We start from the raw sequence: 16,162 nt of genomic DNA, 5'->3' as shown, positions 1-16,162 counted from the left end.
CGAAGAATTGACAGAGATTTATTGAATTGAATTGACACAGGAGGATTTTGTTTTTTCTCATGTATGTTACAGAAGACAACAAAAGTGTTTGATGAACACACTTTAATGGATGTATCGAAAACATTTAAACACAATGTCCAGCATTGGAGACATCTACCTCAGTTACTCATGGGTTAAGTTACCTTTTTCAAAATATGTCTCTCTCTAGAGAAGTCCTCATATGGGATCCCAAGGGAGTTCGTTAAGGTAGTTGATGTTACAACGCATGCAAAGATAGCCCTGGCCAACATGTGCAGGGGAGTGCGCAACGAAGCTCTCTACGGCGAGCGTCAGTATTCCTCAGCTTCTTAGTTATTGTTTGTAAGTGGATGGGCATTTAATCCGCATCACGAGCCATCTTTAGCTGTGGAATGACACACCCTCTGGGAAAGGAATATCTACCAGCCCTAGAATGCCCTAGAGAGCAAGAAAATGTTCTTAAGACTACAGGCACCCATAGAAAGCGTGATTTTATGGCTCAGCTGGTAAGAAGGAGCAAATTGATTGGTTACACACTCGCATGATGTAGAGATGTATTGCTCACACAAACGGTGATGGGAAGAATGCACGGACAATCACTCGGGGTAACATTCAAACCTATTGTTTTTTTCCCTACTGTGCCACTCTAGACAAAGGCCGGCCTTGTGCAAATCTGTACATCAATGATGAGGATAGGAGACGGATTCAACCGAAGGGCGACCTCCATTTGGATTGATAATATTCATTATGCTTGTAAAGAGTAAATTGATCAAATAATTAAAAAAATAAGTGATTTGAGAAAAGCTAAACTTGATTTAAAAGAAACATAATATTTGAACACTACTTCTGTGATCACAGATGGAAGCCTGGGATGTCTGAAATTTGGAATTCTCCACTCCAAATTAGTTTTAGAAATGAGGCCACATTTTAGATTGCACAGTGCATTTTTTTCACAAAGATTGGCTAGATGTCCATCTGTCTTACAGGCAGTTCCAAAGAGAACCTCATGAAATAATCCAATACCCCATAGTTAGACACAGTACCCAGGATCTTTATTTATCTGCAGCAGCGAATCATATTTGTAATGTGTGCCCCTCCTTTTGGGGTTTTCGCTGTGTTCTATTTATCAGGACCAGTTGATTCTTGATGCAGAAGAAAGGACGGCAGGTCCTTCCATGGAGTGAGCAACAGGGGGCCGGGTACTTCAGTCTCCAAGACGGTCAGTAGGGTTCAGAGGGAAATTAGTACAAACCTACAATACAGAAGAGGGCAAAGCATTTCCCAGAAAGTTGAGGTATAATATTTCAGAAAGTTAGCAGGTTGTGTTATGCTACCTGCATGCATTGTGCTAGATTCGACCTGGTTAATGAACACATGAGAGAACGGCTAAAGGGCCAACAAGCTGGCAGTGGTTAATTTGTAAAAAAAATATAAGCGCTGGGGATCTCGTCAGCAGGCAGCTTGCACCAGCCCATTTCTCCTGTTAGCACCGCCTAAAACAGAACCAACTACTAACCATGAAAGTGGGGGGAGGATGTGACATAATGGGCAGAGCTGCTGGCTTCGGAGCTGGGGAACCAGGTTGGAGTCTCGGGTTGGCAAAACATCCTGTGATTCTGGGGAAATCACTTAATCTCCTAGTGCCTACCATAAATGAATGTGTCCTTAACTGAACTGGTGCTTATGAAAAGTGCCGGTGTTGATTAAGTGCTGGTGCTGAGCACCGGAAACCCCCGGCTCAAATGAAGCACTGCAAGCTGGTGAAGTTTGGTTTACATTCCTTAAAGGTGGGTGGCACACAATGATAGTATACCCATATGATCCACATTTTCTTTGTATTCTTCCGATCTAATCGCGCACACGTTGGGTGTTATTGATTGCACTTCTATAGCCTAATACCTTTATCGGTCTATCTGGTGACTGGGCCTTCCCAGGTTCTAGCAGTTTCATTCGCTATGGATGCTCTGAGGTTTGTTTGAGTTTGTAGGAGATTTAAATTGCCAATAATTTTTCCAATTCTTGCTGGAGAGTGATCTACTCTTGATTGGCTTTCATGGCGCTCCTTTCCAGAAGAAAGGGTTCCATATTTCCATCCAATTGCACGGATTGTCTGTCAATCATATGGGTTAAACTCTCTCTGTAAAATAGTAAGAGTAATTCAGTTTTGTCCCTGTTTATCTGTAAATGGGACACATTTTATATAATCAATTTATAAAGCAACTTAGAGTTTTCACATATATAAGGTTTATGAATAAGTGCTATAGTTAATTAGTTTAATATAATTCTTTCATAGCAGTTTTTTGTAGGAATATTAAGAGATACGTTTTAGATCAACAAATGCCAGGGAGTTGTGGTCTGCCAAAAATGTGTGCATAAAAGTAAACAGTCACTTGACTCGCTCTTGAAGCGCCTCCAGATATATTTGACAGTTCATGGCACAGCGTATATTTCACAGAAAACGACTGGCGGGGTTGTAACCTACACCAGCAGACATAGTGCATCCTTAAAACACGATTCTTGTCAAATTATTTTGAAAGTGACCAACATTTTTTAAATGTTATTTTTAAGGAGTATTTGACGATCATCTCTTATCCCTAAGATTTTTAAGGACAGTGTCTAACATTTCGTCTTTTGTCATGCACTTTGGACCAATGCTCTCAGGAATGGGAACACTTCATTTGAATCACTGCAGGAACAAGGGGTATGACGTTCCCCAAAGAATTCTAACCAAGAAAAGCAAGTGTGCTAGTGTGCTCGGATCCATCCGGTTGTGTTGTATACTTGGGTCTATTATTCCTGGTTTTCTAAGTGACACAGCTTGGCTTTGAACTGGGGAGCAGGGCCGGCTTTAGGGCAGTGCGACCGGTGCGGCTGCAGTGGGTGCTGACCTGCTGGGGGCGCTGACCTCAGGGGGGCTGCTGTGTTGCGCAATAACTTATGATTGGAGAGATGAGGGGTACTTTTTGCCCATTGGTAGTGAGAGATCCGAGGAGGCGGTCATAGGGTGTGGGGCGCCAAAAATGATTGTCGTACCAGGTGCTAACAACGCTAAAGCCGGCCCTGCCGGGGAGCACACCATGGCTAGAGTTTTAAGTGTATACAGAATTTCTAGGGTGCCCACTGTTCACACAGATTCTGCCCTTAGTTTGTACACCTGCCTGGAAGAAGGTGGGTTTTAAATCTATTTTTTTTTGCCTTAATGCGGCTTTGTTGGTGCTCAGAAGCAGGTTCTTGCCAAACTGCTCACTGTGCATTCACATTACTAAGGGCTTTGGAATCCTTGGTTGTGTTGTTGATTCTTGGTTGGTCATGTGGCCTTGCGCCTTGCCCGCTCCTTGCAGAGCTATGATTCCTGATGATTGATGCCACCATCTTGATGCATTCCTTGACTCTTAAGGCAGTACCCCTGTTTGCCAGATTGTACATCTGAAGTTGTTGTGTTATTCACAATGAGCATCTGAAAACTCCTTTAATTTTCTTGGAGCCATCAATTGTTAGTGTCTGTGTCTAGCAGGTCTTTACATGAAAATGAGGAGGGATTATCTTTTAGGAATATACATTGGGTCGCCCATTGGTAGAGCATGATATAAGGGAAAGCGTCAAGCCAGGAAGGTGGACAGTGGAGGAAGGGCCGGCCTTAGCGCTGGTGGCGCCCAGTGCAACACTGTTTGTTGCCGCCCCCCAATGACCACCTCTGCCACAGATTCCCTCACTACCACCCTTTAACAGTGCTCCTCAAGTCTCCAAAACCACCCTCTCTCTAATGCATTTTATAGTTTTATAGTGCCACTCATATCAGTGAAGGGTGTCAGAGCACTTTACATCACACACACATTACAAAGAGACAATCACTCATATGTGTGTAAATCAGTGCATAGGAAATGTTTATAAGCCAGAGGACTGCAAGGTGTAGGAGTGACATGTCATCCATACTGGTAGGCAGGAGAGTTTAAGTGTGCTTGGTCTGGAGAAGCACAAACTCAGGATTTAAAACGTAACCCCATGGTTGGGGCTTCTTTCAATAATAAAAATTATTTTCTAGCCAAATGAACCCTTTTTGCAACATTAGGACAATGAAAGACTGGGAAAAAATCATAACACTCTAATATATACATTGCAGTGTGCATGCAGGTCCTTGATAACAGTTAATATCTCACTGTTCTATTTTAGGATTTTAACTTATAAACTGCAAGTAAAAAAATGATCTCTCTAACAAAAGCAGTAGCCCACTGAGCTATCCTCATAAATACATTTCTGTGATTTGCGTGGTACACATTCTTTGCAGCAAGCATATTAACCGTCAGCACTACCTTACCATGAGTCAAAACTTCCACCAGACAAACCTCCGATCTCTCTCTAGGAAGAACATTAATCACCGGAGATATCTTGACATTTTTATTGTTGCCTGGAAATTGCTGGTGACCTGGAACGTGGCAGCAGGTGCTCTTTAAACTATACTTGCAAACATGGCGCCCCCACCTGAAGTCAGTGCCCGGTGCGGTCGCACCAGCCACACCGTCCTAGAGCCGGCCCTGAGTGGAGACAATAACTACCCCAAGCCAGGAATAAGTCGAACAGAGGTATGGTCTAACTCAATAGAAGCCATGAGCGACGAATGGGGACCATAGAGGAATCTATTAACTCGGTGGAAAGCCATGGGTGAGGGTGCCATGTGTAATGTAGCGAAACACTAATGCAGTGGAATGATGGGACCAGGGCTGTGGAATCAGGACCGATGAAATAAAGGAAGACTAGATAATCACCCACTGGTTCCCAGCTCAGGGTTGAAAGGGTGTTCCTGCCAAGGAGAAGCCTTTGTAAAGCAACAATCCCAGGGTTATGTAAACGTATCTTCCACTCAGTTGGATTCACATACAGAATGTGTGGGGCTTTTTTTTGCAGTTTTATATAGCACATATTTATCCCGGGGGCATTAGAGTGCCTTAGGACCTCCAGATGACATTACACAAGGTCAGATTAGTTTTTAAGTAACAGGAAGATTTAGTGATTTGCCCAGAATCACAGCATGTTGAGCTGATGTCAGGACTCAAACTCAGTTCACCAGTTCCAAAGTCAGCAACTCTGGACATTAGGACACATCTCATCCCTTAAATTCAGAAAATAGGATGTTGGATCAGAGGAAAGAGATCAGAAGAGTGTAACGAGTCGGTCCTCGGTGTGTGATTCCTGAGGCAAGCACATCCTTACCTCGATCCTGTCCAATATGGTGGCCCCTGAGGTCCACACCACCACCGTGCCGTCAATGGAGGAGGAGAAGACAAGCCTCGGCGGTGGCCAGTACAAGAAGTGCGTGACCATTCCTTGGTGCTCTGTGGCAGACGTTGAGAGCTTCCCATTCTCGAGATCGCACCATTGGATGGCACCATCTGAAATCATCATACATATAAGTCAAGGGGTACCCCAGTGCTGCTGAAGTTTATAATTACAGTGTGCAAAGTACAATATCACAACCCTCATATCCTACTCCACTTGTTCTGTAGGAACCCTTTCTCTGCCACCCCACCTGTCTCTCAAGCCTTATCTTTTCAAGATCCACTCCTCCTCGGTAGCTTCCATCACACTTATGCCTATCTCACTCCTGTAATGAAAGCTCTTCTTTGTCAGTAAAACAATTCTAGTGGAGAATTTACCAGATCGGGGGAGCGTGGGAGTACAGACAGAGTGCAGGCAGATGGACAGGTCACATAGACAAGTAGGGCATATGACTAGGCCTATTAGCAGGCTACAGAGGCTGAAATGGGCTTTAGTAAAGTACCAATGCAGCACAGAGAAGAATCAGATGCATTCTGAACTGAACCTGCCATTATGAGGTAAATATGAGCCAAGCGTAAGTTGAGAAGCAGGACATAGTGTTAGACTACGTGCAGCCTTTAAGACACAGAAAGATATATATGCAAATTGAGCAAAGAGTAAGGGAAGAGAAAGTCTGTACATCAAGCTATTACATCCAACCCAAGATAGGGCAAGGAGGAAGCGACTGCACATTGATCTAAACTGGTCATGAAAGTTAGACAAGACATAGTGTTGGGTCCATCAACCTTGAGCCATCACTGTCATGTCTGTGTCGCAGGGCATGTGAGTTAATACCCATCTACTCCTCAGATAGGTTCCTGCATGGAACTCAGTGGCAAACCCTGCTGGCATCTTAGACTGTCTATTGGGAATTTAAAGGTCTTGGGAAATGTACAGATAGGCTCCCTCACTATGGTGCTTCTAGGATATGCTGCCCCTGGTCACACTCACCTTCAAAGCCCAAGAGGAACTCTCGGCGTGGTGGGCTGTACCCAAGTGCGGTGATGGGGTGATGCTGCCACTCCCGGAGGGCCAGGGTCAGGTGTCTCTTCATTGCCATGGTGGGACCCCACCACAAGCTTCGCTGGACTTTGATTTTTAGCACCTACGAGTACAAAAGTCTGAATCATTGCAGATGTGGACATGACGGTCATCGCTACCATATCTCTAGTGCTAATACTGCCACAAACTACAGGCTAGTTGTAGGACCTGGAGTCACCAGGCCCTATGGGGCGGTAACGTGACACGAGCGGTCGGGCCACCAAAGGTCTGTGTGTTAAGCAACCATACACCACGCACCTCTCATGGACGGGAGACACACACAATAAGTGACGCCACACAGGTTAAATTATGCAAATACTTCAAGTTTATCCAAGTAAAGCCAGATAGATGCAGTTCATGAGATATCAGTGCAATGCGTGCGATGTAATACAATCCATCAAGGTATACAGGCCAGACATGAGATGTAACGGCAGTTCAGAATCTATACATTTACTTCATGAATATGGCGAGGCACGCTTCACTTATACCAGCGCGGGACTCCCTAGGAGGGTTAACTACCTGTAGGGCCCTGGGGGTGATTATCGCGCTGTGCGCGTTAAGCAAGGTCTATCTCTGAACGGGGCATCTAGCACCGGACAATACTCGTGAGGGGTGACACTGGATACTTCAACACGGAGCCTGTAGAACAAAGCGCTCCTCGTAATCAATGGCACTTAATACTTTGAAGCAGAGCACCTAAAACAAAGCGCTACTCATAATCAATGACATGTAATACTTTCAAGCAGAGCAGGTAAAATAAAGCGCTACTCGTAATCAATGACATGTAATACTTTCAAGCAGAGCAGGTAAAATAAAGCGCTACTCGTAATCAATGACATGTAATACTTTCAAGCAGAGCAGGTAAAATAAAGCTCTACTCGTAATCAATGACATGTAATACTTTCAAGCAGAGCAGGTAAAATAAAGAGCTACTCGTAATCACTGACTCTTGGTACTTTGAAGCGGAGCATATAAATCCAAGCGCTCCTCGTAATCACTGATAGTCAGTACTTTAGGACGGAGCTTCCAGCGTGGAGCGCAACGGGACTTGAGGAGCGAGTCTCCAGGCTCCGGTGCAGTTCGTAGGGCACCGCGCTTCAGTACCGCTCGAGGGGGCACACGGAAAGGATCCCTCGGCGGGGTCTCTCCGTCGCGAAGGCAGGGGAGAACTCCCACGGAGGGGGAACCCGGGCAGAGTGCGGTGCGGCTCCCAACCAGCAGGGGGCGCACCGGGGACGATCCCAGCCTCCGGGCTTACCTTGATCTCGGCGTCAGCAGGCGTCCGCTCCCACGATGATGGGGGAACTCGGCCCCGGCCTCGCACACCTCCTCACGCAGCTGCGACGGCAGCGACGGGGCCCCGGGCTTCTCCGCGGGCCTCGTGACACGGCAGGGCACTTCTCCAGGCCTTCAGGCCACGGCGGTGAGCGCGCTGGCGTCGCCGTCACAGGGGGGGCTCAAATTAAGGATGGGGTTCTGTGCTCAGCGGAGCACGCTGCCGGGGGTCCCAGACCAGGGCAGGAAGCGCAGGGGTCACAGCGCTAATACCTGGTCGATCCCCGGTAGTTCTCCAGTCAGCTTTGCATCAGGGTTCAGGGGTCAGTCTGGACACGCAGTCTCAGTGCTTGGTGAATAGGTTTTAGAGTTCAATCTGGACACGCAGTCTCAGTGCTTGGTGAATAGGTTTCAGAGTTCAATCTGGACACGCAGTCTCAGTGCTTGGTGAATAGGTTTCAGAGTTCAATCTGGACACGCAGTCTCATTGCTTGGCTTGTAAGTTTCTGTTCTTAGATGTCAGATAAGGTCTTGTTGGTGCAGATGTATCTGGCGCCCTTAAGGGGTTCTGTTACAGGGGGTTAGGAATGGAGAGGGCGACTAGATCCTTCCTAGTCAGGCTGGGCAGAGTGTCTCTGGGTCCTCCTACTGCTGGGCAAGATCAGTGGGTTTCACAGGGTCCCTCACTCACTTGAGGCAGCACCTAAATCCTGTCACTCTCAGAGGCATAAGTCCCTGGCTAGGCCCTACCGCCTACACTCCTGGTGGATTCTCCCAGCTCTGCTTCACCCCAATGGCCAACTCACCACAAAAGTTTCCCTCCCTCTCTTAAGTAGCCCTAGGTCAGGTGACCTCTAGCCAAGGCGGCAAAAGAAAAACCACACCTCCCTTCTAGAAGGTTCCAGCACATTCCAGGAGCTTCCCCACTCTACCTATGGGACAAAAAGGCGGGCTGGAGTCGCAACATTGTTGTGGGGTTCCAGCCAGCTCCTGGCAGCTAGGGTGCTACTAGAACAGGCCACTCTGCAGTAGCAGGGGTCTGTGGCAGCCATCTTGGGTGAAGGGAGCACCTGCACTTTAACACTACAAAAATGGAAAAATTCAGGGAAAAAGGGCCAAGTCCAACACTAGTACAAGCGCCTGTTGTGTCTAGGCTGAAGAAGTATGGGTAATAGCCAGTATGGCTGCAGTACCTTATCCTCCTCACTAGGAGGCAGAGCATAGACAATCACCAACACTGTCTGTGGTAAGATCATATAACCATGAAAAGGCTCTTGTGGGAGACACACTGGTGTGCGATTGTCTGGTACACACTTTTTGTATCATACAAAAGCTCCAAGACATGGGTGATTGAAGAGCAGGTAGTCCACTACCCAACTCTTTCCTCTAGCACCACTGGTTACACACAGTGGTCAGAAAATGATTCCTTTCCTTGTAAAAAGTCCACAAGTCTGACTTGGTGTGAAGCGTTGCATAGTATGCATTGGTGTGTTCCTAAAGTCCCGCTCCTCAAGGGGGGAGCTTCTTTCCATTCTTTAAAGGAAGACCTCCTGAGGAAAGTACAGAATGTTTCACCAAATGCACTGCACAACTAAGAAGATTTACACATGGAAATGTAAACTAAAAGAAAGAAGACAATCAACTAACCCTTCCCATGCTAGAACACACTACTCAATGAGACCAACCTCCCAGTGTCCATCACCACCCTGCAGGAAAGGATAGCCAAATTCCTCTTCACACAATTCAAGCCAAACAAACGACCATCCCTCAATTCATCTGCCTTGACTGGTGCCATACAGTTTCCCAAGCCTCCTTAGTCTGTTCCTGCATCTCCACTCAGCAAAATGGAGGCTTTAACCCCTTCGCTGCCAGGCCTTTTCCCCTCCTGTGCCACGCCCTTTTTTGGCTATTTGGGGTAGTGCGCGCTGAGGCCCCTGTAACTTTTTGACCACATAAGGTATCCACGCCAAATTTGCGTCCTTTTCTTCCAACATCATGGGAATTCTGAAGGTACTCAGGGTTTGTGGATTCCCCTGGAGGGGTCACAGAAATGAGCCAAAATACAGCAAAATGTAGTTTTTTTTGGGGAAAATGGGAAAAGCGGGCTGCAAATGAAAGCTTCTGAGATTTTCCCTGCAAGTGTTATCAAAAAAGGGTTTGTGGGGCTGAAATCATCATTTTCCCAGCTTTTAGGGGATACCAGACTTTTGTCAGAAACCCAAACGTTTTTACACAGTTTTGGCATTTTTCTGGGACATAGCATATTTTTGCTATTTTTTGTTCTTTCGACCTCCTTCCAGTTAATGGTAGAAATGGGTGCAAAAGCAATAATGGATCCTGGAAAGCTATACATTTTAGAGAAGTAGACAAAATTCTGAATTCAGCAAGGGGTCATTTGTGTAGATCCATCAAGGTTTGTTTATAGAAACTAAGCAATATACATCCGCTGGACATTACTGGTTGTGGGAATATATAGGACTTGTAGGTTCACCAAGAACCCGACGAACCCAGATCATTCTGGGTAAGGAAACGTTGGGGGATCCACGCAAGCCATACCTCCCTGGATCCCCCGGGTGTCTAGTTTTCAGAAATGTGTGGGTTTGGTAGGTTTCCCTAGGTGGCCGCCGAGCACCGGGCCAAAAACCCAAGTGACCCCCCTTGCAAAACCAGGTTGTTTTGAGATAGGCAATTTTCATGTCGCCTCACTACGTTGTGGGCCCTTGCCTGTCGCGGCTACTTGGGCCTTCCACACGAGTGAGGCACCATTTTTATCGGGAGACCCGGGGGAACGCTGGGTGGTAGGAAATGTGTGTCAGCCCGGTGATGCCACAACTTTCCCACACAAAAATTTGTGAAAAAGGTGATTTTTTCAGCTAAATTTGAGGTTTGTTGGGCATTCTGGGTAAGGAAATGTTGGGGGATCCACGCAAGCCATACCTCCCTGGAATCCCCCGGGTGTCTAGTTTTCAGAAATGTGTGGGTTTGGTAGGTTTCCCTAGATAGCCGCCAAGCCCGGGGCCAAAAACTCATGGGAACCCCTTTGCAAAACTAGGTTGTTTTGTGATAGGTAATTTTGATGTCTCCTCAATTGGTTTTGGGCCCTTGCCTGACGTGGGCACTAGGCCTACCCACGCAAGTGAGGTACCATTTTTCTCGGAAGACTTTGGGGAACACGGGGTGGGTGGAATTTTGTGGACCCACGCAGATTCCAGAACTTTCCACCACAGAAATGTGAGGAAAATTTGTTATTTTGGACACATTTTTAGGTTTGCAATGGATTCCGGGTAACAGAACCTGGTGAGAGCCAGTCAAGTCACCCCATCCTGGAATCCCCTCGGTGTCTAGTTTTAAAAAATGTACAGGTTTGCTAGGTTTGCCTACGTGCCAACTGCGCTAGGGCCCAAAATCCACAGGTATGCACATTGCTAAAAAAAAGCCGGAGCACAGTGGGCTTTCTGCCGCCCTGGGGGGGAATCGGGGAAGGGGGTTTCATCCCGATATGCCCCTAAAGGGGCAAAAAGACTGTGGATATTTTTTGTGGGGGTGGGGGCATTGGGGGGTTGGTGCATTGGTATGACCATTTTGGGCAGCCCCCACCCCCACGCATAAAAAAAGCCTGCGTACTCGCTGGCGCCTAGTGGGCTTTCTGCCCCCCCAGGCGGCAGATCAGGGGCCGCTGCCGCCAACTACCCTCCCAGGAGGGGCGGAAAGACTGGATTTTCTCTGGGGGTGGGGTGGGGGTATTGTCATGGCCATTTTGGGGAGCCCCTACCCCTACACTAATAAAACAAAAAAATCCATGGTTTCTAGTGGGCTTTCTGCGCCCCCCAGGGGGGGGCCAGATTGGGGGCTACAGCTCCCATCTGCCTCCTGGGGGGCAGAAAGACTGTCATTTTTGTGGGGGGGGAGGGTGGGGGCATTGGCGTGCCCGTTACGGGCAGCCCACACCCTAAAAACAATTGCGCAAAAAAATCCCTGGTGGATAGTGGGTTTCTGCCCCTCTGGGGGGGGGGGGGCAGATTCGGGGCTACTGCCCCATCTGCCCCCCGGGGGGGGCAGAAAGGCTGTAATGGTGGCGGGGGTGGGGGTGGGGGCATTGGCACTGGTATTTAGTGGGCTTTCTGCCCCACCGAAGGGGCAGATTAGGGGCCAATACCCCATCTGCCCCACGGGGGGCAGAAAGACTGTAATAATTGGGGGGGGGCATGGGCCTGCCCGTTTTGGGCAGCCCCCACCTCTTTTTTTTTTTTTTTAATTCCCTGGTGTCTAGTGGGCTTTTTGCCCCCCCCCCCGGAGGGGCAGATTGGGGGCCAATGCCCCATCTGCCCCCAAAAGGGGGAAGAAAGGCTGTAATGGTGGCGGGTGGGTGGGGGCATTGGCGTGCCTGTTTCGGACAGCCCCCACCCTAAAAAAAAACCTAAAAACTAATCCCTGGTATTTAGTGGGCTTTCTGCCCCCGAAGGGGCAGATTAGGGGCCAATGCCCCATCTGCCCCCGGGGGGGCAGAAAGACTGTAGTAATTGGGGGGTGGGGTGGGGGCATGGGCCTGCCCGTTTTGGGCAGCCCCCACCTCTATTTTGTTTTATTTTTTATTCCCTGGTGTCTAGTGGGCTTTTTGCCCCCCGGGGGGGCAGATTGGGGGCCGATGCCCCATCTGCCCCCAGGGGGGGCAGAAAGGCTGTAATGGTGGCGGGTGGGTGGGGGCATTGGCGTGCCCATTGCGGGCAGCCCCCACCCTAAAAAAAAAACTAAAAACGAATCCCTGGTATTTAGTGGGCTTTCTGCCCCCCCGAAGGGTCAGATTAGGGGACAATGCCCCATCTGCCCCAGGGGGGCAGAAAGACTGTAGTAATTGGAGGGTGGGGGGTGGGGTGAGGGCACGGGCCTGCCAGTTTTGGGCAGCCCCCACCCCTTTTTTTTTTTTTAATTCCCTGGTGTCTAGTGGGCTTTTTGCCCCCCCCCGGGGGGGGCAGATTGGAGGCTAATGCCGCCATCTGCCCCCCAGGGGGGGCAAAAAGACTAAATTGCGCCAAAATAACCAGGGGGAGCAAAGGCCCTTGCCCAAGGGGCCGCTCCCCCCTCCCTGGTGTCTAGTGGGTGGATCCCTGCTTGTGGATCGCCCCCCTGTGGCAATCCCCAAGCAGGGATCCACTGGGGAGGGGTACCATTTGAAAGGGGAGATTATCCCCTTTCCAACGATACCTCTCCCTTCTTTCTATGTGCTCAGGGGGCTGAGATAGCCCCCTGAGCACGTAAAAAGTGAAACTGAAATGAGCCTCTTGGCTCATTTCAGTTTCACTTTCACTGTAATGACGTTGGCGCGACGTGCGCGACGATCGTCATTACAGTGAAAGGGGGGGGGGGCCCTCGGGAGCTGGGGAAGCTCTTCCCCAGCTGCAGAGGCTATTTTGATTTATCCCCAGGGAATGCCTCATGACGAGCTGGACTCCCCCTCCCTGGTGTCTAGTGGGTGGATCCCTGCTTGTGGATCGCACTCCTGTGGCGATCCCCAAGCAGGGATCCACTGGGGAGGAGTACCATTGGAAAGGGGAGATTATCCCCTACTGGTGCACCGGCTGTCGACCAAAGACAACACCATTGAACATTTGAAAGTCACAAGTTAAGAATGGATCTGCCGTTGAAGATAAACACTGCTTCTGCAGGTCACATTCCTGGTTGGTGCCTCTAAAAAGTTGTTTGTTTCGTGGCAGTATCAGTTACAATCCAGGTCATAGCCTTTAAAATCACGGGTATGACTGGGCCTCAGCAATTGCATCCCACCAGAATGACAGCTCCTGTCTGTAACCGTCAGGGGAGTTTGGAGAGGCATCTGATACTCAGGCCCTTTTCGACCGGTCTCCATCAGTCTGCTCCTCTTGGAGCCCCGCTTCACCTGACTCCTTCCTAGACAGTCTATTCTTCTGCAGACTAGGCAGGCTTCTTTCATCTCTCAGAAAGCAGGTAGGCTTCTTTTTTATGTTTGAAATGCTTTATTGAAGAAAAAGTATAGTGAGCAACAAAATGCAGGTCATATAAAGAACATTGTCATACAGAATCAAAAAGAAAAAAAAAACATTAGAGGGTCATCATGTGTTAAACATAAGAAACCTGAGGGAAAATTAAAAAGCATTTTGTAAAATTTTTAAAGGCAACCAGGAGGGAGAGGGGGAAAGGGGAGAAAAAAGGAGGAGAAGGGAAGGAAGAGAGAGGAGAAAGAGAAAAGTAAGTATGAGGCGTTAGGAGAAGAATAAATGAAGAGATCAGAGAGAAAGTAGGTAGAATAGAAAGAGCAAATAAGCCAAGGGTAGGGAATAGTTGAAAGGCAGGAAAGAAGTAAAATGTAAATGTAAAAGATATAAGAGGGGTAGAGAAGAGGAAAGGAAGAAGAGGGACAGAGGAAAGGTCACTTATGGGGGTTTGAAATTCTCAGAGGATAAAGGAGAGATAGATTTCGATTTCAGAGCCATGCGGTCAAGATATACTGTAAGAGGCAACCAGAATAAATCTCTATTGAGGGTAGGAGTGGAGGCAGCAGCAAAACGAACATCAAGCCTGTGATAGTGACAGAGAGAATTCCACCAACATTGTATAGAGAGCTTAGAGAGATCCTTCCAATTAGAAGAAATGTGTTGAAAAGCCAGAGCCAACATAAGATCTAATAGACCAGAGGAGCGAGAAGGAATATTAAGAGTGTCAGAGATACTACCTAAAACAAGCATTTGCAATGCAATAGGTCTCGCATTTATACGAGTTTGAGCTATTGTCATTGTAAATGACAATGCCTTTTATTTATGTTTTAAAAACCCACACATAAATAAAAGGCATTGCCATTTACAGTGCCAATAGCTCAAGCTCAAATGCTTGTTATGGTGAGTTCATGTTTACTATGCGAGCAAAATAGAGAGTAAAGCATTCTGCACTTGCATTTTTACATGTAAATGTTTGTGTAAGCAAAATGTAAAACGAAAGCTAGCAAAGGCATTGAATTAACTTTAGACGTTGTTTTAGAAAAAAAGAAAGGATAAAAAAAAAAGGAATCTGCAGTGAAAGGAAACAGCAATCCTACAATAAACTGAAAGTTAGCCTCCTAATTAAGATAGTTATCAGTGTTGCCGTGGCAGCCTTTCAGCTGAATGTGTTTGAAAAGCGTTCACACCTTGGTTTCGGAAGAAGACCGAATGATGCGCCAAGAAGTCTGGAGTGGTGTGAAACGTTTGAATAGTTTGTAGATGTGTGAAGGGGGCAGAGGCTGTGGGCTACCACTGAGCGGGCACACCTCTGGGGGGGCAGAGGACTGCGGGCTGCACTAAGCGTGTACACCACTTGGGTAAGAGGGGCAGAGAGCTGCAGGCTGTCACGGTATTGCATGTGGAACACCACTGGAGAAGGAGGACTGCAGGCTGGCACTGAACGTGCATGCCGCTGGGGGCCGAGGGTTGCGGGTAGCACTGAAAGTGCACACTGCTGGGGGCAAAGGGCTGCAGGGTGGCACTGAGCGTGCACACTGCTGGGGGTGGAGGCGGAGAGGGCTGCGGGCTGCCAGTGAGCTTCCACGCTGCTGTGGGACAGCGGGCTGCAGGCTGGCACTGAACGTGCATGCCGCTGGGGGCAGAGTGTTGCGGACTGGCACTGAACGTGCACACTGCTGGGGGAGCAGGGGGGGTGGAGGGGCAGAGGGCTGCAGGCAGGCTTCTACCTTTGAGAGCATACCACACTGGATTCCGAGGTGAAGTGGGGGATAGTAGTGGGGAGGGGGTCGGGGGTGTAAACAGTATAACATCAGAGGTGGTCGACAAGTTAATAGAGGGAGTCAGAGCCGAGTGTTGAGAAGCCGGGCTTGCTTCAGAGAGTCCGTGCACCAAATGAACATTGAAAATATTCGGCATGTAAATCACGCAAACGATGTCATGTAAATATTAAATAATAACTAGTAGGGGCAAAGGAAAGGCAAGAACTAACCCGCCTCTGAAGTTCGACTGCAGGTATGGGAACAGGAGTTTGTTCCACACTTGAAGCTGCATCCCGAAAGGACATTGTTAATAAATGTTAATGAGGCGCCAATAGATGCTGAACACATTGATTTACTCCGATCTGGTCAAACAACTATTTTAAGAGGGGGAGCAGAAGATATTTATTGTTCATTATTTCTGTAACATTTGAGTGTGGTTAATGCTACTTACATAGTGCAGGCAGATTTGTTCCCTGGCGGCGGGGGGAGACCCCTGGGGCGGAGGGAGGCAGTCAGCCAGAGCAGCAAATGCAGCAGAGAAGGAGTGAGTACTGAAGAGGCGTTGCCACCTCATTAAGGGGAAGGTTGCGTGTGTGCTATCTGGGGGGCGAGCGAAGCAGGAGGGGTAAAGCAAACAGTGCTTTAAGGAGCACGCCACGGCCTGCAAAACTAAACAAGTACTTGGGAAGAGGAAATCTGAAAAGAGAAATCTAAACACAGTGCAATGAGTAAGCTAAGAAGAAAAAAGATAAACACATCTTCTCGGCCGCTGCCCATTTTTAATCA

At 48.1% G+C, this 16,162-nt stretch overlaps 1 protein-coding gene across 1 annotated transcript in view; it reads right to left on the bottom strand.

The window, feature by feature from the left end:
• Positions 1 to 15,878, bottom strand: part of LOC146811282 (uncharacterized) — a 117,037-nt gene extending 101,159 nt beyond the window's left edge. Inside the window, exons 1-3 of the mRNA XM_085618354.1 lie at positions 15,828 to 15,878; positions 6,283 to 6,436; positions 5,227 to 5,405 (exon numbers count right to left, since the gene is read on the bottom strand). Coding sequence (XP_085474480.1) covers positions 5,227 to 5,405; positions 6,283 to 6,391 — 288 coding nt within the window. The 5' untranslated portion in view covers positions 6,392 to 6,436; positions 15,828 to 15,878. The remainder of the gene's footprint in view (positions 1 to 5,226; positions 5,406 to 6,282; positions 6,437 to 15,827) is intronic.
• Positions 15,879 to 16,162: the final 284 nt, after the last annotated feature.

The sequence above is a fragment of the Triturus cristatus genome, chromosome 7, assembly GCF_964204655.1.
Source record: "Triturus cristatus chromosome 7, aTriCri1.1, whole genome shotgun sequence".
Classification (NCBI taxonomy): domain Eukaryota; kingdom Metazoa; phylum Chordata; class Amphibia; order Caudata; family Salamandridae; genus Triturus; species Triturus cristatus.
This window is presented reverse-complemented; position numbering and strand designations above follow the sequence as displayed.